Source organism: Protopterus annectens, chromosome 9.part0, assembly GCF_019279795.1.
Source record: "Protopterus annectens isolate FY-2018-M chromosome 9.part0, PAN1.0, whole genome shotgun sequence".
Classification (NCBI taxonomy): domain Eukaryota; kingdom Metazoa; phylum Chordata; order Ceratodontiformes; family Protopteridae; genus Protopterus; species Protopterus annectens.
Window position 1 is genome coordinate 1,082,784,698 of NC_056743.1, and position 23,122 is coordinate 1,082,807,819.

General features: G+C 45.0%; 1 protein-coding gene across 5 annotated transcripts in view; it reads left to right on the plus strand.

The window, feature by feature from the left end:
• The window catches only part of PCBP2 (poly(rC) binding protein 2), a 1,588,534-nt gene that overhangs the window by 896,953 nt on the left and 668,459 nt on the right, over positions 1-23,122 (plus strand). For 4 of the 5 annotated variants that reach the window (XM_044083912.1, XM_044083913.1, XM_044083914.1 and 1 more), the window contains exon 10: positions 6,924-6,978. In XM_044083912.1, the coding sequence (XP_043939847.1) occupies positions 6,924-6,978 (55 nt within the window). Of the gene's footprint in view, positions 1-6,923; positions 6,979-8,105; positions 8,147-23,122 lie in introns of those variants that run through there. The other variant, XM_044083917.1, reaches the window with a different exon arrangement.

Here is a 23,122-nt window from a genome sequence, read left to right on the forward strand (position 1 = left end):
TGGGAAAATAAATAATTACAGGATTTAATTCATTCTGCTGAACAAGTTGGAAAACATAACATACCTTGCACTGTGGTTTTGATTTATTTAGAGGCCTCTTGCAGGCCTGCTGTTACTGGGTCTGTGCTCAGAAGGCATGCTTGGCTTAAGGAGCAATCTTTGCCTGATCATGTTAAAGCGAAATTGTTGGATGCTCCTTTAAATCAGGGCCCCTGTTTGGCAGCAATGCTGAGGAAGTTCTTAAAAAGATGCAAGATAAAGCTAAGTCTATGCAAACTGTTAGATTTTTTTTACAAGTTCAGCCTCCTAGATTCAGTAGGCACTGACCCTCTAAGAATTGGTCCTTTCCAGCCCCTTCCAGGTCTTCTCAAGCCAAATCCAGACACAGCAAAAACCCCAGGTTTCAGTCCCCGGGGACACACAGAACTAAGCAGTGGGGGGCCTCCACTTCCAAATCTCGGAATAAGACTACCCCCTATGATAAACCGTCTCCGTTACTTCCTTTTTAAATTTCCAAGCACTTATCAACTGACTGCCCCTTTGGGGGGAAAGATTGCTCTTCATACAAAGAATTGGGAACTCATTACCCAGGACAAATGGGTTTTAAATAGTGTCCCAGGAATACAGATTTCACTTCCACATTTTGCCAACACCAAGCGGGTGGCCGGACCTACCCCCAAATCAGTGGACAGAGGCCCCAAAACAAGTACTTTCTCTCAAGTATGGGGGGCTATTGAAGTGGTACCAGAAGAGGAAAAGGGACAAGGTTTCTACAAGAGACTTTTCCTAGTACCCAGAAAAGACAATTCATGGCGTCCTATCCTGGACCTGTCTACTCGGAGATTCCAAAATTCACAATGCTGACTCTTCACCAATTACTTCCTATGCTAGGCAAAGATGCCTGGTTGGCAACACTAGATTTAAAAGAAGCATACCTGCACATCCCAATCAGGGAATCTTGCAGAAGATACCTACGCTTCAAAGCAGGCTACACGCACTGTCCGTTCCCTGCATTGCCCTTTGGCTTATCTACTGTGCTCAGGGAATTCACAAAGTGCCTAGCTCCAGTAATTGTATTTTGCAGGCAAAGAAATATACAAGTATACCCATACCTGGACGATTGTCTAATTCAGGCAGAGAAAGCCAGGACATACTTTTGAATCATCTGGCCTTTGTAGATGGGGTTCTAACTTGTCTGGGGTACACCGTAAACGAAAAGAAATCGCAACTTATACCCTGTCAACAAATTATATTCCTGGGAGCAAGCTTGAATACAACTTCCCAGATGGCTTACCTCATGCCAGAGAAACAAATTCATTTGACAACCTACTTCAAACAAGTGGCCGCAAAAACCATGCTATCTGCAAAACAAGTACTACAGGCCTTGGGGTTCATGGCCTCTTGCATTCTTCTAATTCCATATGCAAGACTGTGTATGAGAACTATAGTGGTATTTTAAATGCCTATGGTGTCAACATTCTCAGGACCTAGAAACAATGATTCCTATCGCACCTTGCCTACGCCTAGAGTTCCTTTGGTTGGCAGAGGCCTGCCACCAAAACAAGGGACTACCTTTTACACCACCCCCTGCCGCCCAAACCGTAACAGACGCATCAGACTATGCATGGGGGGCTCACCTGTCAGGGTAGTGCATTCAGGGCAAATGGAATCCAAGTCAAATGCACCTGCATATCAATCAAAAAGAAATGTTAGCTGTACAGAATGCTCTGACAGCCTTCAAGGACCACATTCTTCCAGGACAACTAATGGTAAACACTGACAACACCACTGTTATGTGGTACATAAACAAGCGGGGGGGGGGTTACACATTCTTACCCCCTCTGCAGACTAGCCATGGCATTATGGAACGCATCCTTGAGCTACCAAGTGCACCTACAAGCTCACTTCCTGCCAGGAAAATGAAATACACTGGCAGACGGACTAAGCAGGAACCTCATGGACCCACACGAGTGGAAACTGGAACCAAGGACGTTTAACATGTTGACAAGCAAATGGGGGAGCCCACATATAGACCTGTGTTCCTTTCCCCAGAACTACCAGTTGGACAAATTTTGCACAAGGACTCCCCACAAACAAGCATGGAAAAGTGGATGCTCTGTCCTTCAGCTGGAAAAACCTATTGGTCTATGCCTTCCCCCCGCCTCTGCTCTCCAAAGTACTACTAAAAATCAAACAGGACAAACCAAGGATGGTTTTGATTGCTCCAAACTGTGGCCGCACCAGCACTGGTACCCCCTTCTGCACATTGTGTCACGGTTATTTCCATGGCACCTGCCTCAGACTCCTTCCCTGCTGTCTCAGCAGGAGAACCAGATTTTACACCCTCAACTTCTAACACTGAACCTTGCAGCCTGGCTAATTACTTATTCTCTCCTTTACTATCCCTCAGCAAACCTTTGATGGATATCTTTTTACAGGCAAGGAGGCCTAGTACTAGAAAATCTTATGCTGAAAAATGGAAAGAGTTCTGTGCCTGGAACCAGTCTCAAGGGATGAGCACAGCAGCACCCAATTTACCTCAGATTTTACAATACTTAACTGACATGCTTCAAAAGGGCCTGTCTTTTTCCTCCATTAAAATCCACGCCTCAGCCATTTCAGCTCATTATAATACAGAACCTCCCCACTTCTCTCATCCACTGCTCAAGCAGTTCCTCAGAGGTGCCAACAATTTTGAGACCACCCAGGAGAGCTCCAACCCCAGCCTGGGACCTTAACTTTGTCTTAGAGAAACTCACTCTACCTCCTTTCGAGCCAGCTGCTACTGCAGACTTAAAATTTCTTTCTTGGAAAACAGCTTTCCTTGTAGCAATCACTTCAGCTAGAAAGGGTATCTGAATTACAGGCCCTTATGGCAGTGGAGCCTTTCATCATCTTTCGTGCAGACAGGGTGTCCTTCATGTCCAAGGTGGTATCCAGTGTGGCTCTTAATCAGTCCATTCATTTGCTATCCTTCTTTCCAAATCCACAGAATAAAGGGGAACGGATACTGCATTCCTTATATATGCACAGATAACTTAGATTCTACTTGGACAGGACTACATCTCAAAGGAAATCTGAACTGCTGGTGACATTTGCTGCAGGGGCAGAGGGGAATGCTATTTCAAAGCAAACCATTTCTAAATGGATATGCCATTGCATTCATTTCTGCTATAAGCACCATGGAAAACCTATCCCCCAGGGGATCAGACCTCACTCCATCAGGGCTGCATCTACCTGTACAGCCTTTCTCAGAGGCATCCCTACCAGGGACATCCTAGAAGCTGCTACCTGGAGTTCTGTCAATACTTTCACCAAGCATTATCATTTGCCAATTTTCTCTAAATCCAGAGCTGACTTTGCCACTGCAGTCTTGCAGGGCCTTATAGCTGGCCCTAATGCTATCTAAAATTCCTCTTCCCAACCATTGCTTTGGAAATCTACCCAAATGTAATGACTGCAGTAGTGAAACACGAACATAGTACAGTTGTGTACACTTACCATAAATGTAGATGTTAGAGTGTATTCACTGTTGCAGTCCTGGTTAACCTCCCTTCAGCCCCCTAACTTCTTTTGGCTATACCTCCGCTTTCCTTTACTATGCTTAAAAGCCTTTTTGATGTTTTTGCTTTTTTGTTGGAGGTATATCTTTGTACTTTTACATTTAATTGCTTCCCATTTAGGGGGGCACCTGACATCAGGGGCAAGAAAAACTGATGTAATGGCGTCGGCTGCATGGTTTATACCCTTGACGACCTGACATCATAGAAGAAAGGACAGCAACTGATGCAGGACCCAAGACTTTGTTAATCAGGCCGACTTGAGGGCTACCTGCAAGCAGATAACCCAAATGTAATGACTGCTACAGCGAATACACTCAAACATGTACATTTATGGTAAGTGTACACAACTGTACTTTCTGCTAGTTGCCCTCACATCAACCAGCAGGGTTTTGGAGATCCAAGCCCTGATGGCCACACCCCCATACCTAGTCTTTCACAGGGACAGAGTGGTGCTCAGGACCAACCCCTCCTTCATGCCCAAGGCAGTTAATGAACTCTCGTTGAATCAGACCATTAACCTGCTTGTCTTCTATCCCAAAATTCTTCAGAGAGGACCCTTCACTCTGGACGTGCACAGACAACCAAGATATTACCTAGACAAAACCAGACACATCTCGAAATCAGAGCAGCTATTTGTTCCCTTCCATCCTAGAGCACTAGGGAAGGCTGTATCTTAGGAAACCATTGCCTCATGGATCTCCTTCTGCTTCTCCCACCATGGGAAAACCTTGCAAGGCAGTATCGCACCACATTCCACCAGAGCAGCTGCCTCTTCTACCTTTTTCAAAGGCATTGATTCCCCTTCTATTTTAGAGCCGGCCACTTGGACTGCAGTGCACACCTTCACTAAACACTACAAGCTGGACATGGCATCCTGTGCTAGAGCTGGTTTTGCCGTAACTATCTTACAAGGTCTCCTGGACCAATGAAACCCTTCCTTCTTCCAGGATCATACTTAAAGCTCTGGTACTCACCCTACTGTTATGAATACAACAACATCAGAATAGGAGGATATAGAATAGTTGTGTAAGACCTTACCATAACCATAGATTTCCTTCTCTTCTATGTTGCAGTATTCAGTCCCCACTCTTCTACCCCCCGTTCGTGGTTCTGCTGTAGCAGGCATTTTATGAACACCTGTGGCCATCTTCTCTAAGTCTCTCTACCTGCATAGCCTTATTTCTTCCCTGGCTCTAGCAGGCATGTAAGTCTAAGGGTCTCAGGACCCTCCTGAAAAACCTCAGGCGCACTAGTATATGCAGCAGAAACTATTCTGAGGATAGTATGAGCAGACGTCACCTTTATACCTAACTGTTTATGGCCCTCGTAGCCGACATCACACGTACCCTCCAGGACAAAGACTTTGGTATACTGACTGGAGAGTGGCGCTGCAGGCATCTACTCCCTACTGTTATGAATTACTGCAACATAGAGAAGGACATCTATGGTTATGGTAAGATCTTGCACAACTATTCTTTCTGTACTTATCATAACGTTGTATCTGTTGTCTTCCTTATCCCTCTACCTCCCCCCCTGTTCCTTGGACTATGACCTGACAAATGTGTTGATAGGAACCTCTGTTCCTAGTTTAGCTCCTGCCCTTCCTTTTTTTTCTCATGTCTGTGTTGGTAGTTACTGCAATTAGTGGTAATTGGCCTACATAGTTTATTGTTGGCTAACATGGTAGCAGCAAACTCTGTCTGAGGTATCCGGGGGAGTGGGGCATTATTGGTAGAGGAGGAGCTTGAACTTTGAAGCCTAAGCTTTTTGAAAACGACAGAATCTGATCTGAAGTCTGATCAGAAACCCACAGGTCGAGGAAAACACATGTGGAATGTTATGCTGAGTACATAGCTTTTATAGTATCTGGAAGCTATAAAAAACATTTTAAAACTTCCACCCTTCCAGGGTAGTAATTAGTTCATCCTTAAGAACAATACAGTAGGATTCCTAGTCCTGGTTTTCACACAGTTTTTCTCTGGCTGCAATCAAAACAGTAAGATGCAGTCTTTATGACCTAAACCAGGTAATTTAATTTATGGCTGCTTTCCAAAGATGGACTGAGATAAACCTCTCTTCTTCCAGTATAGTCTTTTAGAACATATTAATTTTGTTAGTTAAAGTACAGTCTTTGACGTACAGGTGTATTTCTCTTCTGTCCACCAGGGACCCACTGTTGGTACATTTTTAATACAAGCAACTTTACATATGCATTTCCAGCACAAGCATCTGTACAGATTAGTTTGATATACAAATGACTTATAATTATTTACAAAACTTCATCTAGCCATGCTGGCATATGTTACACATCCACTGCTCCATTTCTCCTGGCATAGCTGGCAATTCCTCGCATATCAACTTCTGCCTCTACATGCAGCTTTTTTCTTCATTGTTGTTGTGTCCACTCTGAGTACTTATTGGCAGTGTCAGCCATTTTTCACTTAATTGAAACATAATTTAAATTTTTTTGTAATGCAGAATGACTAGCCAGCCTTTGTCTTTCAGTTCTGCAGTTTGTACCCATGGTGCATATTTCCAACAGTACCAATGACCAGACTGCTCCTTGGGTGGTGCAGTCCAGGAGACAACTTATTTGTTTCAGTACAGCTTAACTGATGGTAAAGGGGAATCAGAAAAGGTAATGCAGCATCTGCCGCAGTGGAGATGCTTACCTATGAATATGGACTTGAGGGCCACATCAGAAGCATTTGGCAATGGGGTGTACATGCATGTTTAACTACTTAATCTTGACCTGGTTGACATTAATCTTAGACCTGATAAACATTAAATGACAACATTTTTCATGAAGTGATGCGTTTTGAGTATTGTATGTGAAATTCCTCCTCTAAGTTGATGCCTGTATGCTACCAGTGTGTAGTATTTTAATTTCTGCCACTTGATCTCTGGAAATAGACTTGTTTAGGTGGAGTGCTGGCAACTTGGATTAAGTAACACAATGACATCAGTCTGAGGGGGAGCATTGGACCTTGAAATTTTGTAGGGTCATGACAGCTAGGGGGGGGGTGATGATTTTGCTATTGTTCCATCCCGTAGTAAATATTGGTGGATGGGATAGAAGGCTTTGAAGGATAGCTGTTTCATTTGATTAATACTTCATCTTTAAAGTGTTGTAAAGAGGAGCTGTACAGTGTCTGTCTGCTGTGTGCTGCCAGCCTTGGGAGTCAGGAAAGTTGAAGATTACTGAGCTTCGTTAAAGCTCTCTACCACCTTTGCATTGGGTCATCTTTTGTAGATTGGGTAGGGCTGGATGAGTAGTGTAACGCTTCAAGTAGGTCTGATGTTGGCATGTTTGGTATTAACTTTTTTTTTAATACTAAATGTTTTCAATTCTTTTCACAGCTGACTAAGCTACACCAGTTGGCAATGCAGCATTCACATTTTCCTGTGACGCATGGTAAGTTTGAAAATGTTCTGTGCCTTTTTGCATGTCTGACCATTTATTGGTTCATAGTGGCTAGGTGTGCAGCTACTTTAACTGGAGAAAGTTATATAGAAATGATGGTATCAAGAACCTTTTTTTTTTTTTTTTGAAAATATGGTTGAGGAATTTAGAACTTTGTATTCCTTTTTTAGAAGCTGTTTACAGCAGCCTGCCCTTAAGCATTCCTTGCTGCAATGAAGTGCTGATAAAGGGGGCCACAGTCCAGCCCACCAAAGCATTTTTTCTGGCCATTGGTATATCCTGCAATGTACTGTTTTTAATTTGCAAGTACATGTTGGGAATGGTAATGTACCTCCCCCCTAAACCTTGTAAAGTATGGAGAGTGGCTCCTGAGCCAAAATGGTTGGACACCCCGGTTTAGATGTATGTATTTTTAGGTGTTGCACCAGAGTAGTAGCTTATTTGAGGAAGACGGGAAGATGTTCCCTTTTTGGATCAAGGGAACTCTGAAGTCCACAGGCAGAATAAAAGGGTTTTCATCTTGTTTGTGTGTGTGTATAGTCTGCATCATATCACACACACATGGACTGAGCTAATGCTTTGTGAAGAGGGAACAGTGTTCCGTACAAGGGCATTTGGAGCATTACAGAATGCCTGGTAAGAAAGGAATGCTTGACCAAAGCAGTGTCCTTGGATGCAGTTTCAGGATTATTAAGAAGTAGGTTATCATAAGAAGTAGATTAACATTGCTTGTAAATTGCAAAATCTGTTGAAAGCGGTTTGTAGTTTTGTACTGTTACAACTTCTGTTAGCCTAGTATGCACTCATTTCATTTCTTCTGTGTTTTGCATTGTTAATGGGATTGTGGTTTAAAAGCAAGGAAACCATTCACTTAAGTTTAAGTATCAAGAACACCATTTAAATTGAGTAGTAGTAAATATTCTAAAGTTTTAGGTTAAAAACTGGAAAGTTCAAATACTGGAGACGTTCAGAGTGTGTTTAATGAAGAGAGTGCGTTTATTTCACTGATACCAAGTGTTGTCTTTGCAAGTTTGGTGACTGAAAAATATTGAAAATGTGATTCTGGTGGCAGGTGTCTGCAGTAGCTGACATTTAAAGTTATAAAATGTATTCTGCAGGTAATACGTACAATGTTCCTCAGTAAATGACATGCTCATTTCCAAGCCATTTGTCTTGCGTTATATCCTCATTAGCACAAGGCTGACTATTGCATATCCTCGTTTTTAATGGCTTGTAAAGTGCCCTTCTGACACGCAGATCAGTTTTAGTCTCAAGTTATTCTTGGAAGTGATGTGTACACAAGGGTAAGTTGTTTTTTGTATTAAATTATAGTTAGAACTGTATTGATATGGGTCTACTTCTACATTTTAAAGTTTCAATATTTCAAATTTCTTATGGTCAAGACCATAAGATCAAAGTTTTGAACCTTCAAAGTGTAAATGTAAGTAAAAATACCCCCCCCCCCCCCAAGCTAATTAAATCTCCGAGATCACACTACAGCAAAGAGAGTGGTAAATATGCTGTTCCACATTCTCCATTTAAACTGTTTGAAGTTTGAAAACTTTGATCTTTCGCTCTCTATCTTAAGAAATTAGAAGTTTTGAAGCTTCAAAATTTAGAAGTAGACCCGTGGATGGAGATGGTCTTTATTCTTTGAAGTGTATATTGTCAGACTTCGTCATGGATACATTCACATCCTTGAACCTTCCTTGGGTGTAGTCTTGTCTTTGTTCCTGTAAGACTGGGCAGGTTAAATCAAGTATGTAGAAGGTGCTCCGGGTCTTAATGTCTTTTGAAATAAATGTCTGGATTGTTGTAGACTGGTAGGTTTGCAATAAAATGCCTTTACTATACACGCTTTGCAAGAGCTGCCTCCTGAAACTGAAAAGGCCCAGACCTCCTTGAGGAGGCCAGCTTCACCATTTTAAGAAACTGCTTTAAAGAAGGTGCCGATATCTTGAGTTGCAAGATGATGCGTTTATGTACTTACTTATGACCCTGAGACCATGTAAAACAGTCTGTTCCTTGACTTTGTAGCAGAATGTTGCCTCTTTTGGCAGTTTTAACATCATTCTCTAAGTTTTGGTGAAAGACATTTTCCACATGATATCTTATATTTTTATGTCTACGTACTTCCCATCAGATGTCTTGTCAAAGCATTTCAACTGTCAGTACCCTGTCGCTTCACAGTATTGCTTTGAGTGCTTTTAGGGAAAACTAATTTCTCACTTTATTCCTACTGGACAGGTCACTTTTTGTTCATTGATAATTTTTGAAGTTAATAAATGGAGACTTGAGAAAGTTGCTGCTCTTAGACCCTGTGAGATAAAATTCAAGTTCCCTACTTGGCAATTGATCAAACATATTTAGAATGCAAAAACAGTTGGTCAAGAGGAGAAGGTCAACACCTGCCCCACACCACATGGAACACACAGCACTCCAGAACACTCACCATCACAGCTCTCACATAAAAACACAAGCCACACACCCCACCTTCATGGAGGCTGTCAGTAGAAATCTACTCAAACAGCAGAGACCTCCAAATCAAAAACGCACTCGACCACCACAGTACAGCACAAATCACAAGACACAGCTCACCTACACAGTGTGCCCCACAGCCTAAGCCAAAACAGTTTGCCCAAGTCACTAGTCGTAGGTGACTCGATAGTGAGGCACACTGATGTCCCACTGCCTAGGTTGAATTAAGGAGAAGGTAACATCTGTCTGGTGCCAGTATCCGGCACATAACACACGCACTCAGGACACTCCACAGCAAGTACAAGTATGACTCTGTCATTCTCCATGTGGGTTCAGATTACCTGAGTCCGTACCTCTCTGGACTACAAGAAAAGAGACATGGAGGAGCTCTCGGATTGTTTGTCCCAGGCAAGTATGACCCTTGCCCTGAGCAGCATCCTACCGTCGCCCAGAATGATACCGCAGTACAAGCAGAAAATGATTGACTTCAGCAATTGGCTAAGTTGCTGGTGTTATTTTAAGGGGATCAAATATCTGTCTGCTTGGGATGACATGATTGACAGACCTCGATGCTTTTTCAGAAATGGCCATCATATGTCACCCCCTAGGTTTCCGGATACTGGGTAAGGCTCTTGCCACCCCAATGGTGCCTTTTTTTAGGCAATGTTCCAAAGACCAAATTTCCACCCTAACAGCTATAAATAAATGCAATCTGAGGGTCATGCTGCTCAATACTAGAAGTCTAAAACTCAAGATGCACTTGTTCGAAGCACTCCTCAAAATGGACAACATCGAAATTTGTGCTGTAAAGGAGACCTGGTTTAAAGCAGCAGAAAGCACCCCTGCGCTACCAGGCTATAATTCATTCCACACCTTTTGGCCCCAGAAAATGGACCGATGCTCCAAAGGCGGTGGCGTCTCCTTATTCATAAAGGATATGCACTCCTCCAGACTAGTAGCCCAGCATAATGCATCAGAGATACTTCAGGTACAACTAACAGTGGGTAAGATGGCAATTCAGGTCGTAGCCTGCTGTAGGTCCCCAACTATGTCCCAGGACTCTCATTCCACGTTCCTAAGCAGCCTGGAAACTATTAGGGTCCAACCCAACACTGTCATATTGGGTGACTTCAACTACCCCTCCATTAACTGGGAAAATTACTCATGCACTAATGCACTTGCCCAACATTTCCTGGAATTCATTAATTCCAATGCGCTGGACCAGTTCATTCTTACCCCACTAGAGAAAGCAACATCCTTGACCTGGTTATTACTAACATGGGCAACCATTGCTCAACACCAATAGGGAATTCCTCTGTGATTAGATCTGACTGCAAACTAATTACCATGGAAATCCACATGTTCTTAGTGTTTCACTGTTGCAGTCATTACATTTGGGTAATATGCTGGCAGGTTGCCCTCAGTCAGCCTGATTAACAAAGTCTTGGGTCCTGAGTCGGTTGCTGTCCCTTCTTCCATGACATCAGGGGGTATAAAACATGCAGCTGACGCCATTATATCAGTCTTTCTTGCCGCGTGGTGCCCGAAGCAGTTCGCAAATGCCGGTTGTCTGACTCCGGTTCTGAAACTCGAAAATGAAAATTTCAGAAGTCTTCAACTACAAACCAAGTACCCCGTTGGGGAAACTTTTTCTTGCTCCTTACCGATGTCAGTAAAAGTTAATAGTTGTATTACTTGTGGGGAGCAAATACCTCATAAGGATTTTCATTTGTACTGTATTCCTTGCCTAGGCCCTGACCACAACTTGCCTTGCTGTCGGTTTTGTGCTAAATTTAATCAACGCACTATTAAACATCGGTATATTTTTGCTTCTAAATATTTTAGCTCGAGATTTAACTATCCAGAAATGTCGGTTAGCAATCGGACAACCGGAATACCTAAAACACGCAAAGAAAAAGACAGACCAAGGTCCAAAACTGACTACGAAGCTTCTCCTAAGCTAGTCGCCGGTACTCAGTGAGGCAGACCTTGATACCTGCTACTTTTGATTCGCAGGTCCCCGGTACTCAGTGAGGCAGACCCTGATACCCGCTACTTTTGATTCGCAGGTCTCTACTGAGACCCATTCAGAGTCCAGTATGCCGCGAGATACTTTAAGCATTGAACCCGCGGATGTCTCTACCTTAGATGGGTCTGGAGCCGCTGAGCCAGGCACCGGCTTCTGAGGGTGTTTTCAGGCCTAAGATTTGTATATTAAACCAACGCCATCTTCAAAACTAAGGCCAAAAACTACTTCTATGTCTAAAAAATGACGCTTGAGCCACGTATACAGGCCCTAATGCGTAAAAAACAAATGATCAAAATGGCTGAGAATTTAATTACCTTGATCAGGGGTACCCATACCCCTCCTGTTAAGAGGCCTAAGTAAGGCACTGACTATGAATCTTCAGATCAGGTTTCTATTTCTTCTGATCAGGAATTATCTGTTCCCTCTTATTAGGACTCTGATGCAGAAGATTCCATCCCTTCTGCTTCTCCTCCTGAGGATTTTTCTTTTGGAGAAACTTTGCATACCTTAAGGGAACACTTTCACTGGGAGAGGCAGGATTTCTCAGAATCTAAAAAGAGACTCTGGGATTTTCGTCTTCTCCAGCATAGGCCTTTGGCTATATCTCCTGTTCAAGACATTGTTGATGATGTTTTCTCAGAATCCAGTATAGCTCCTGATTCCCTGCCTCCGGCTCCTAGTAAGCCAGACAGATATTACAGGGTTCCTGACTCCCACAAATTCCTTTTTAAAAACCCTACTGCTGACCCTGAAACCATTTCTCAGTGTCCCAAGGGCGTAAAGGCTTCTACTGCTAAAAATCCTACCCCTTCTGATAGAGATTCCAGGGTGCTGGATAGATGGGGTAAGAAGGTTTACACATCTGCAACCCTGGCAATCTGGGCTTTAAACTGTGAATTTCATATGCTTAAATATCAACAGCATGTCATGGGTTTAATTAAACAGAAAATTATGTTGATTTCTGACTGTGTGAAAAATAGAGTTGCAGGATTTATTGCATTCAGCTGAACAAGTTGGAAAACATACTTTGCAATATGGTTTTGATTCCTTGGAGGCCTCTTGCAGGGCTGCTGTAACTGGATCTGTGATAAGAAGGCATGCTTGGCTCAAGGAGCAAAATCTGCCTGACCATGTTAAAACAAAATTGTTGGATGCTCCTTTGCAACACGACAGTCTATTTGGTAATAAGGCTGAAGAAGTTTTGAAAAAGATGGAAGATGAAGCTAAATCTATGCAAACTGTGAAAGATTTCCTACTAGTGCAGCCACCCAGGTTCAGTAGGCACTGGCCTACTAAGAACTGTTCCTTTCCAGTACCCACTAGAGCCGCTCAGGTTAAACCCAGACATTCCAAAGGCTCCAGGTTTCAGTCGCAAGGAACGTATAGAACAAAGCAATGGGGTGCCTCCACCTCCAAATCTGGAATTAACAAGGCACCTTCCTATGGTAAACAGTCTCTATGACTTTCCACTGCAATCACCAAGCACTTATCTTTTGGCTGCCCCTGTGGAGGAAAACGTGCACTTCATGCACGAAACTGTCAACTGATTACCCAGGACAAATGGGTTTTAAATATAGTATACCAGGGATACAGATTTCATTTCCACATGTTGGCAATCCCAAATGGATGGCCAGATCTGCCTCCAAATCAGTAGGCAGAGGCCCAGAAACAAGTTACGTCCCTCACGAATATGGGGGCTATACATCCAGTGCCAGAAAAGGAAAAGGGACAAGGTTTTTATTAAAGACCTTTCCTGGTACCCAAAAAAGACAAATGGCGTCCAATTCTGGACTTATCCATTCTAAATCTGGACATTTCAAAATTCAAGATGCTGACTCTTCAACAGTTACTGCCTATGCTAGACAAGGATGCCTGGTTGGTAACTCTAGACTTAGAGGCTTACCTGCATATCCCAATCAGGGAATCTTGCAGAAGATACCTCCGCTTCAAAGTAGGCTATTTGCATTACCAGTTCTCTGCACTGCCCTTTGACTTATCTACTGTGCCCCGGGTCTTCACAAAGTGCCTGGCACCAGTAATTGCATTTTGCAGACAAAGAAATATTCAAATTTATCCATACCTGAACAATTGCCTAATTCAGGCAGAAAACAAGGACAATCTTCTAAAACATCTGGCATTTGTAAAAGGGCTTCTAACTTGTCTAGGTTATACCATAAACGAAAAGAAATCACAACTGGTACTCAAATAATTACATTCCTGGGTGCAAGCTTGAATACAACTGCCCAGATGGCTTTCCTTACGCCAGAAAAACAAATTCAATTGATGACTTACTTCAAACAGGTGGCCACAAAAACCCAGCTATCTGCAGGACAAATTCTGCAGGCCTTGGGGTTCATTGCCTCCTGCATTCATCTAATTCCATATGTAAGACTGCATATGAGGAAACTTCAGAGTACTTAAAAAGCTTTTGGAGTCAGCATTGTCACAGCCTGGAAACAATGATTCCTGTCATTCCTTGCCTGCAACTAGAGTTCCTATGGTGGATAGAGGCCTGCCACCAAAACAAGGGACCGTCATTCATTCCGCCCAAACCCTGACTACAGACTCATCAGATTATGCTTGGGGGGCGCATCTGGCAGGAAGATGCATTCACGGCCAATGGAGCCCAAATCAAATGCACCTACATATCAGTCAGAAAGAGATGCTAGCTGTACAGAATGCTCTGACAGCCTTCATGGACTGTCTTCATCCAGGACAACTACTAATAAAGATAGACAACACCACAGTCGTGTGGTACATAAACAGGGGGGGGTACCCATTCCTACCCCCTTTGCAGACTAGCCATGGCTTTGTGGAACACGGCTTTGACTTATCAAATACATCTACAAGCTCAATTCCTGCCCGGAAAGCAAAATACTCTGGCAGATGAACAAAGCAGAAAATTTATGGACCCACACGAATGGAAACTAGATCCACATATCTTCAGGATGTTGACATGCAAATGGGGGTGCCCAGACACAGATCTTTTAGCCTCACCCCAAATTCACGTCTGTCATCTCAGCTTATTACGATACTGAGCCACCAGTCTTCTTTCACCCTCTGATCAAACAGTTCCTAAGAGGAGCTAACAATCTTAGACTCCCGAGGAGAGCTTCCTCTCCTGCCTGGGACCTTAACTTTGTACTAGAGAAACTCGCACTTTCCCCCTTTTGAGCCTGCTGCTACAGCAGAGTTAAAATTCCTGTCTTGAAAAACAGCCCTTCTAGCCATCACTTCAAGAAAATTGTCTGAGTTACAGGCCCTTACGGCTGTAGAACCCTTCATTATCTTCCATGCGGACAGGGTTTCCCTCAGGACTAACCCATCATTTATGTCCAAGGTGGTATCCAGTGTGGCTTTAAACCAATCCATCCATTTGCCAACCTTTTTTCCTAATACTCAGAATAAAGGGGAAAGGATCCTGCACTCCTTGGACGTGCACAGACAGCTTAGGTTCTACTTTGACAGAAGTAAATTGCTCAAAGTCTGACCAGCTGCTAGTCAGCTTTGCTACAGGAACAAAGGGCAAAGCCATTTCAAAGCAAACCATCTCCAAATTGATAGCACACTGCATTAATTTCTGCTACAAGCACCATGGAAAACCTGCCTCACAGGGGATCAGAACCCATTCCACTAGGGCTACCTCAACCTCTACAGCATTTCTCAGGGGAGTCCCCTACCAGGGACGTTCTGGAAGCTGCAACTTCAAGTTCAGTACACACCTTCACTAAGCATTACCACTTACCTATATTTTCTAAATCTAGAGCTGGATTTTCTACAGCAGTCTTACAAGGTATGCTAGCCAGCCCTAATACTTCTTAACTGCCTTCACCCTTACTCAGCTTTGGGAATCAACCCAAGTGTGATGACTGCAACAGTGAAATATGAAGAACATAGTACAGTTGTGTACACTTACCATAAATGTAGATGTTAGAGTGTATTCACTGTTGCAGTCCTGCTTACCCTCCCTCCAGCCCCCTGACTTTTCTATACTTTCTATCTATACTTTCTACCTATCCTCTTTTTGGCCATATCTTATGGCAGTGGTATTTACTTTTTACTGGAGGTAAACCACACCATGTAATTGCTTCCTATTTTGGGGGCTCCTGACATCTGAGGCAAGAATAACTGATGTAATGGCATCTGCTGCATGTTTATACCCCTGACTACCTAACGTCATGGAGGAAGCGACAGCATTGACACAGAAATCCCAAGACTCTGGTATTCGAGCCGACTGAGGGCTACCTGCAGACAGGTAACCCAAGTGTGATGACTGCAACAGTGAATACACTGCAACATCTACATTTATGGTAAGTGTACACAACTGTACTTTACGTGGGATGTCTCACACAGGGCCATAAACCAGGGGCCTTAAATGTGATGTCTGCACACACAGACCTCAGAACTTTTCAGCTGTAGACGAATGTTGCTTTGTGTGATTCGCTGCTTCACAAGGCATCTTAAAGCTAAGTACCCCGTTGGGGTTTTTTCTTTTAGCTAAAGCTTGATTTGCTGTATTAACCTTTAGTCGATGTTTGGTAAATGCCAATGCGGGCGCCAGATACCACATAAAGATACGCACGACCACTGTGATTTTTTGCCTAGGCCGAAAGGACAACCATAATGCTTGCTCAATTTGCCAATCCTTCATACCCAAGACCCTATGCAGCCGTCTGGCTACCCTCAATCTATACCTGGAAAACCAGTGAGTTAAACTAGCCCTGAACCACCATGGAAGAAGGCCAGGATTCCAAGGCCCACTTCCACTGCCTCTCAGCTTTCGGACTGTTCCCCATCTGCCAATTTAGGAGTTGCAGGATGTCCGATAGATCCGTCTACCTTGCCGACCTTCGAGGAAGATGCTTCTCAATTGATGACTGGCACGTCCACGGAGCTTACTCAGACATCGGCTACAACCGATGCCAAAGGGGAATCTGACACAGCCGGGCCTCCGACTGGGATCCCTCCACTTCACACTTTCACTCTGCCACCCTTAGCCATTCACCAGATTCCAGGCCTTCGCCTAAGGCCACTCCATTAAAAAAAGAAACTGAAAACCAAACATCTGGCCGCAATCTCTGAAGGCCTACCAGGTTGGCAGTCCTTTACCTTTTGTTTGATGCAGGCCCTCATGGCCCTTGGGCCCACAGCCTCTTCTCCAGCTGTCCTTCCTCTACTCAACCCTAGGGCCTGCATCTGCCTCCTCTCTTTTTTTCTCCTACTACTCAAGATAGGGAAGAACAAGAGCATTATTCATCTTCAGATGAGTCTAGCTCATATGCCTCTTAAATAGCCTCTCCTCAGGAATACTACTCCCCTGATGAAGAATTCATCGAAGGGGACTCCCCTCCAGAGGATATCACCTTTGGAGAGACCATTACTAAAATGAAGGAATACTTCATAGGGACACCTCACAAATGTCTGAAAGGCAGTTTGAATTACTGTAAGTGGAATCTCTTTTCCTTCTGCCATATCCTCTGTCATCCCTGCTTACCTAGATGCCTTTTCCTAAGCATCTAAGACCCCAGATTTGCAACCTCCTGCCCCTAAGAGGCCAGACCACCTCCACAAAGTGCCTGATGACCAGCAATTCCTAATCAAACCATCCCTGGCAGATCCTGCTGTGATTGCAATATCACCAGGCAATCCAGACAGATTCTGTCTGCCTCTGTCCTACCTAAACAGTGTAAGAAACTTCTCTGTGTGGAAGATTTTCAGTCCATAAAGCTTTTCTTCCCCAGGACAAAATCAATTCCTTGTCCACACACTTCATAATCCTTTTACAGACCCAACAGGTAACTGCAAGGCAGTTTTTATGAATCTTGGGTCTAATGGCAGCCACCATTCCCATGCTACCATTGGCGAGAATGCACATGTGAACGTTTCCGTGGTATCTAAAATATGTATGGTCACAACACCGACATCCTTTAGAGCAAGAAATTACCCTCTTGCCCTGTCTGAAATCAAAACTAAAATGGTGGATTCAGCAAATTCAGCTGAACCTGGGCCTTCTACTGTAGTTATCCACCCCAAACAAGTTCATGCATAAGATGCATCAGACCTAGGATGCGAGCTACAATGTCAAGCTACAGGGTGCAAGCAAAGTGGCACCCTTCCATAAAGAACAAACATATCAACGTGAGGGAATTGACAACTGATGTCATTCTATTCCAGTGTTGCAATGTTCTGCTAGTGGGTTTATCCTTCTGATCAGCTTTTTCAGCCAGGTTTCCAAAGCTTTTTCAGTCCCACTTGGTGAGTCAGACGTGTCATGTAGATGCAGGGTACATGGGGCCATAAAGGTGACATCTGTATGCACCAGTCCTCAGAATCATCTAAAGCCCCAGACTGAGCTAGTTCTGAGGGACATAGTCTGTCCCTGAGCCCGGTAGAGCATGTGCAAGTTAAAAAAAAAAAGGAGGGATGGTGGGAGGCAGAGAATACTGCAGCATGGAAGAGGACATCTATGGTTATTGTAAGTTCTTACACAACTTTCCTATGTCCTTCTATTCCATTGTTGCAGTATTCTACTAGTTGGTGAGTACCAAAGCTCACTAAAGTTTGTGTGGTGGCCTGGTAGATGACTCCAGGAACCCATACAGGATAGCCCTGGCAAATCCTGCCCTGGCTGTGGATAAGTTGTCCAGTTTGTAATGCTTGGTGAAAGTGTGCACCATGGACCAGGTGGCTGCCTCTAGAATGGAGTTGGCCTCCAGGCTTTTGAAAAAGGCCCCTGAAGAGGCCACTGCTCTTGTGGAGTGGGCCTTGACATCGCCTGAAAGAGTCTTGCCATGGTGGGAGTAGGAAAAGGAGATAGCCTTGGCTATCCAGGTAGAAATGGTCTGTTTTCCCACTGCTTTCCCCAGAGCCCTGGAGTGAAAGGAGACAAACAGTTGGTCTGATTTGTGGAAAGGTTTAGTTTTATGCAAATAGAATCGGAGTTGTCTGTGGACATCCAGGGAGTGAAGGGCTCTCTGAGTCTCCCTGAGGGTTAGGGAAAAAGGTAGGCAGGTGAATAGCCTTGGCGGTGAAGGGATGAGTTTATTCTCAGGGTGACCCTGTCCATATGGAAAATCAGGAAAGGCGGAGTAGCCATAAGGGCTTGAAGCTCTGAGACGCTCCTGGCTGATGTCAAAGCTGTTAGCAGGACTGTTTTCCACTTGCAAAACTTTAAGGCGGCCTTGTCAGCCGGTTTAAAGGGTGGCAGTGTGACTTTTTCTAGCATGTAATTAAGATCCCAGGGAGGAGGGGATGGTTTCCTGGGAGGTCTTAGCTGCAGAACCCCTTCAGAAAGAGTTTGGCTGGTAATCTGGAAGCTGGTCGAGGTTCCATAGGCAGGTAGACAGAGATGGCAGACAGGTGTGCTTTTAAAGAGGAGTAAGACCAAACCCGTCGTCAGGAGTTCACACAGGTGGGACAGAATCAGAGGCACATCTCTGTCCAGTGGCTCCATCTGTCTTTTGTGACACCAGAAGGAAAACCTTTTCCACTTGGAAAGATGAAATTTTCTTGTGTTTGGTTTCCTGGCCTCCTGCAGGACTGTAAGCATGTCCTCGTTGTATAGGTGTCTGAAGGGCATCAGAATCCTATCCGCCACAGAGAAAGGTGCAGAGACCGCCACTGTGGGTGTATCTGTATCCCCTTGTGCTTTGTGAGTAGGTCCACTGAAGAGGGTAATTTGTGGTGATTGCCCTTGGATAAATGAAGTAGAGAGAACCAGTATTGCCTTGGCCAGTAGGGAGTCACCAGCAAGATTTTTTTTGAGTCCTGCTGAATTTTCAGTAGGACCCTCTGTATCAGAGGTAAGGGGGGGAAGGCATACAGGAACTTCCCCTTCCATGACCTTGAGAAGGGCATCTGTTTGCACTGCTTTGTGGTCGTGAGTTCTGGAGCGGTAGCTCTGGAGTTGCCTGTTTATGGAGGAGGCGTACAGGTCTATCTAAGGGATACTCCACTTGAGGAACGGATCTAGGAACACTTCTCGACAGCATCCATTCATAGCTGTCTGGGGTGGATCTGCTTAGGGAGTCTGCCTGAGAGGTCTGCTGGGAGGGAATGTAGACTGCCTGGAAATTCCCTGAGATGGCCAGATCCCATACCTGTAGCAGTAGTCTGAATAGGAGGTAGGATTTGTCCCTCCTTGCTTAAATGCCACATGACTGTGGTGTCTGTGAAGAGTTTTAGGAGGCCCTGCTTGGAGGTAAGGTAGAAAGGCCTGCAGGGCTAGGAGTATTGCTGTCATTCCCTTGATGTTGATCTGTTTGTGTCTTTGTCCACAAATCTTGCATTGTCTTTGGGCCCAGAGTTGCCCCCCAGGTCTGAGGCATCTGTGTGCATGATCTGGAAAGGGGAGGGCATTTGCAGGGGCATGCTCAGATTTTGGGCAACTTGGGCTAGTCGCCATCTTAATTCCTGGTGAAGGCAAAAGGGAGGAGAGGTACCCTGAACTCTAGAGGAATGAGTGTAGTCAACACCGAGCACAGGTACCACTGGAACATTGTCATGTGTAATCTTGCTAGGGGCAACATGGGGATAACAGCTGCCATGTACCCCAGCAGTCTTAGGGATTCCCTCACAGTCAGGGCTGTTGAATGGAGGGCATCTTGAAAGTGGTGGGAAAGGGATACCACTTTTTCCTCTTGAAAAGAGGTCATGCTGATGGTCTGTCCTGATATGCATCCCAGGAAGACAATATCCTTTGTAGGATGGAGTTGGGACTTCTGATAATTTATCAGAAGTCCTAGAGACTGCAGCAGGCGCAGGAGATCCTTGGTGTGAGCCAGGAGGATCTGTCTGTCTGCTGCTTGAATAAGTAGGTCATCTAGGTATGGGACTGTTTGTATTCCCCTTGTCCTGCAGTAGACAATGACTGGGGCAAGGCACTTTGTAAAAACCCTTGGTGTGGTGGAGAGCCCAAACAGCAATGCCCAGAACTGAAAGTGAGAGGTGCCTGCAGAGAATCTGAGATTTTCTGGAGGAAGGCTTTATGGGGATGTGGAGGTAAGCCTCTTATGTCCAGGATTACCATGAAGGCCTGAGGGAGAATGAGGGGAAACAGAGTGGGTAAGGTGAGCATCCTGAAAGAGGGAACCTTTAAGAAAGGGTTGAGGCGGGAGAGGTCTAGGATGGGTCTCCATGGTCCTTCCTTTCTGGGCACAAAAAAGATTCTTGAGTAGAAACTTTTCCCTTTACCATGGAAGGTACTGTTTCTCTGGTGTCCTGGAGAAACAGGCTGTTTACGACTTGTAGGAGGGACCACTGGGATTTGGGAGGGGTTGGGATAGGTAGTCTTGGAGGTGGAGAGATCCAAGTCATAAAATATCCTTCCTTTAGGATGGACAAGACCCATTTGTCTGTTGTTGGGGACCGAGACGGTGAGAGAGACGGCTGGATAAGGGAGTGTTGGTAGATGGAGGTGGGGGGCAGGGGGATAGGCAGTCAGATGCTGCCTGCCCTGTATGGAAAGGGAGGCCTCTGGCCAGAGGCCTGAGAAGTCCTTGGCTGGAGAGAGTGTTTTCTGGGAGGCCTTCTGGACCTGGAGGGGGCAGAAGGTCTTGATGCTTTCCTTATAAACTGTGTCTTAGCCAGGAAGTTCCTCTGAAACTTGGGGATTGGAGATGCAAGGTGGTGTTTGAGGTTTTGAAGCTCTTTCCCTTTTTGCTGGAGAGACTTGAAAAGATCTGACATCTTCGCACCAAAGAGGTACGAATGGTCCAAGGGGGCATCCAGGACCTTGGATCTGAAGTCAGGGAGAGGCTGCAGCCAAGAATATTTTGAGTACGGGTGCAGATGCAGCTGACCTGGCTGAGGCTTCTACCGCATTGTATGTACACCTGAGGGAGTGCTTGTTCACTTGAAAGACAAGGGTGAGCAAGGAAGACTAGGATGATTTAGCAGCACAGTCAGGCATGTCATTAACCTCTTTGGAGGTTTTGTCCAGAAGGGCCCGAGAGTACTTGACCATGTGGGATTGGTAATTTGTAGCCCTAAATGCTAGGGTAGAAGAGGTATAAATCTTTTCCCCCATCTCTCTGTGGCCTTGCTGTCCTTATCTGCAGGTAGGACAGTGGTAGTAGGGGGTAGCTTAGATGCCTTGTCCTTAGAGATGGAAATAGTGGCAGGGTCTGCTGGGGGACACTTGATCAGGAATTTATCTGAGTCAGGGACCCTTTATAATCTGTCTGCCTTTCAAGGGGCAGGAGGTTGGGAATCAGGATTAATGGCTGCAGCTGTGAAAGCATCCAGGAAGGCAGGTTGTGCTGGTGGGATAGAGGGATTAGGAGAATCCATCTGAATCAAGTCATAAAATCTTTTTTGTGCTTTAGACATGTTTGAACATTCCCACTTAAAATGTTCCCTCATCAGATTAATAGTGTCCCCGAAGGTAAGGTCTTCCACATGGGAGTCAGGCTCAGCAGAGGGCTTTCAGGCGATCCATATACCAGACCGGATGAGATCTGGGAAGAATAGGATAGCGAGTCCTCAGGGGAATCTGACGGTTCTTCTCTGCATGCTGGCTGATGCTCCTTTCAGGTATAGAAGGCCTTGGACTGAGAAGAGGAGGAGCCACATGGGCGAACTCGGAGGAAGACCTAAGTGCCAGGAAAGCATTATAAAGACTCTGGCTGAAGGCCTGCCAGTCAGGTAAGGCCTCTGGTGGTGGAGAAATGCCTGGTCGTCTGCTTTTTCTTGGATGGCCTAGTCGGCATCTGGCTGGCGGTAGGCCTGGGAGAAGTCAAAGAAGCGGCTAAGGCCACGCACGAAGCACCCAACGAAGTTGCCGGTCCCCCCGGCGTCTGTACATCCACCCCGGCCATGTTGTCCGCTCTACATTGTGCAGCCTCCTGACAGGTACCCGCTTTATCTACAGTGGCGGAAGCAGAGTCCTCATCCAAACAGACAGCGGCTACAGGATGAGGAGTGGTAGAGGAAGGCACAGTGGAAGATGTAGGCCGCATGGATTTGGCCCTCTTCCTTGGCGGTTCGGTTGGGGCATCAAGAAAGTACTCCTGAAAATCTAGGGACAAACCAAAAATCTTGCTGGTGACTCCCTATTGGCCAAGGCAGCACTAGTTCCACCTACTTCTCTCTCTAGCCAAGGGCAATCACCACAAGTTACCCCACAATGTGGACCTTCTGACGCAACAAAAGGGAACCCTCAAGTGTCCTATTCCAAAGTTGCAGTCTTCATTGGTGTGGGATTTTCCACCCGAGGCAATCTGACATCAGCTCCTGTACAAAAGCTTTTGCCTGGCTGCTGTAGATGCATGGGATGTCACACGTAGTGCCATAAACCAGGGACCTTAAATGTGATGTCTGCACCCACAGACCTCAGATCTTTTCAGCTGCAGACGACGTCACTTTGATTGTTCAGCTCCTACTCACGATTACTTCGAAAAGACAAGTTACCCCGCTGGGGATTTTTGTTTTCCATTAACATTGCTTGTGCTTGGTTTGCTGTAGTTTCTTGGCCGATGTCCGCTAAAAGAAGGCAAATGTAATTGCAGCCGTCAGATACCGCACAAAGATAACCCATGATAGGTATGTGTTTTGTCTAGGTAGGGAACACTACCATACGTCGTGTTCCATTTGTCAGTCCTTCATGCCCTAGACGCTTTGCAATAATTT